This window comes from Bison bison, unplaced genomic scaffold (genome assembly GCF_000754665.1).
Source record: "Bison bison bison isolate TAMUID 2011002044 unplaced genomic scaffold, Bison_UMD1.0 scf7180017864472, whole genome shotgun sequence".
Taxonomy (NCBI): Eukaryota; Metazoa; Chordata; class Mammalia; order Artiodactyla; family Bovidae; genus Bison; species Bison bison.
Genome location: NW_011495033.1, coordinates 96,869 through 98,503, shown reverse-complemented (window position 1 = coordinate 98,503; position 1,635 = coordinate 96,869). Strand labels below are relative to the sequence as shown.

Here is a 1,635-nt window from a genome sequence, read left to right as displayed (position 1 = left end):
TTATGATCGTAAGAACTTAAGCTGATGATATTGCCCTGATAATGGGTTTGTTCTAATGTTTCCTGTAGCTTAGGCATGAATATTTCAATTTCAGATCACAGGTCTTAGAAGTGAGATTCCCCACTTTTTCTCCCTTTCTCATTCTTCCCTGCTTAATTGTGGTGAATGTAATTGGGTAGGAACCCTCATATTAGATGTGAAGTCATTCCCACTAAAAGGACTGAATTTTCCTAGCCCACATTAGCTTTCTCAGGGAAGACTTAATGTCTCTGTTCCTCAAACTATAGATAAAGGGATTTAGCATTGGAGTTACTACCGTGTACATCACTGATGCAACTGCATCCTTCTGTGCCGAGTGGTTGGAGAGGGGGCTGAAGTAAACACAAAAGGAACTCCCAAAGTATAGAGAGACCACAGAGAGGTGAGAGCTGCAGGTGGAAAAGGCTTTCCACTTCCCCTGAGCTGAGGGGATCTTCAGGATTGTGGAGAAAATGTATGCATAAGAGATAACCAGGCAAAGTACGCAAACCAGACCCATAAGACCCCCTACAGTGAAGATCACCAGTTCATTGATGAAGGGGTCTGTGCAGGACAGACTCAGAAGGGGGTTGATGTCGCAGAAGAAGTGTGCAATCTCTTGGTCTGCACAGAAGGACAGGCTGCTCATCAAGAGTGTGTGTAGGAGGGAGTGGAGGGCATTCATGACCCAGGATGCAGACACTAGGAAGACACAGAGGCCAGGGCTCATGACCATGATGTAATGGAGTGGGTAGCATATGGCCACGTAGCGGTCATAGGCCATGACAGCCAAGAGGGATGCCTCCAGCATCCCAAACATCAAGAAAAAATACAGTTATGATAGACACCCTGTGTAGGAGATGACCTGATTCTGGGCCCATATATTTGCCAGCGTCTTGGGGACTGTGGTAGAAACAAAGCAGGTATCAGTGAGGGAGAGGTTGGCCAGGAAGAAGAACATGGGAGTGTGAAGTTGAGCATGGGCAGTGATGGCCAGAATGATGAGGAGGTTCCCCGTCACTGTGACCAGGTACATGGACAGGAACAGACCAAAGAGGGGCCACTGCTGCTCTGGCTGTTGGGAGAGTCCCAGAAGGAAAAATTCTGAGACACTGGTCAAGTTTTCCCATTCCATTTGTCTGTAAGCAGAAAGTAGAGTTAATTGAGATTGGTAAGCCCTGGATTGTGAGCTCTGAAAATTATGAGATATTCCAGCGTTGATATTCTAGGGTGGGGTTGAATCATATAAAATCTCCAATATTTAACTGCTTGTTGTTCAATCACCAAGTTGTGTCTGACTCTGTGCTACCCCATGGACCATAGCCTGCCAGGCCTCCCTATCCCTCACTGTCTCCTGGAGTTTGCCCAAGTTCATGTCCATTGAATTGGTGATGCCACCTGCAGAAATACCAGTTGCATCTAGTTCAGCTGACTATTTGCAAATGCTTGTGCTTGGTGCCATGGAAAACTGAAGATTTGTCTGCAATGGGAGAAGAGGTTTTTGAAAAAACTTTATTATATAAGTGTTAATCCAATATGGGCTTTCCTGGTGGCTCAGACAGTAATGAATCTGCCCGCAATGCAGACAGAGACCCTGGTTCGATCCGTGGGTTGAGA

The 1,635-nt window shown here is 46.1% G+C and overlaps 1 protein-coding gene across 1 annotated transcript; it reads right to left on the bottom strand.

Moving 5' to 3' along the window:
* Positions 1–211: 211 nt before the first annotated feature.
* LOC105004126 (olfactory receptor 1G1) lies at positions 212–1,263 on the bottom strand. Its single transcript, XM_010861661.1, is given in 2 exon segments — positions 212–1,185; positions 1,188–1,263. Coding segments are annotated over 2 exon segments (1,050 nt in total).
* Between the last annotated feature and the right edge of the window lie 372 nt (positions 1,264–1,635).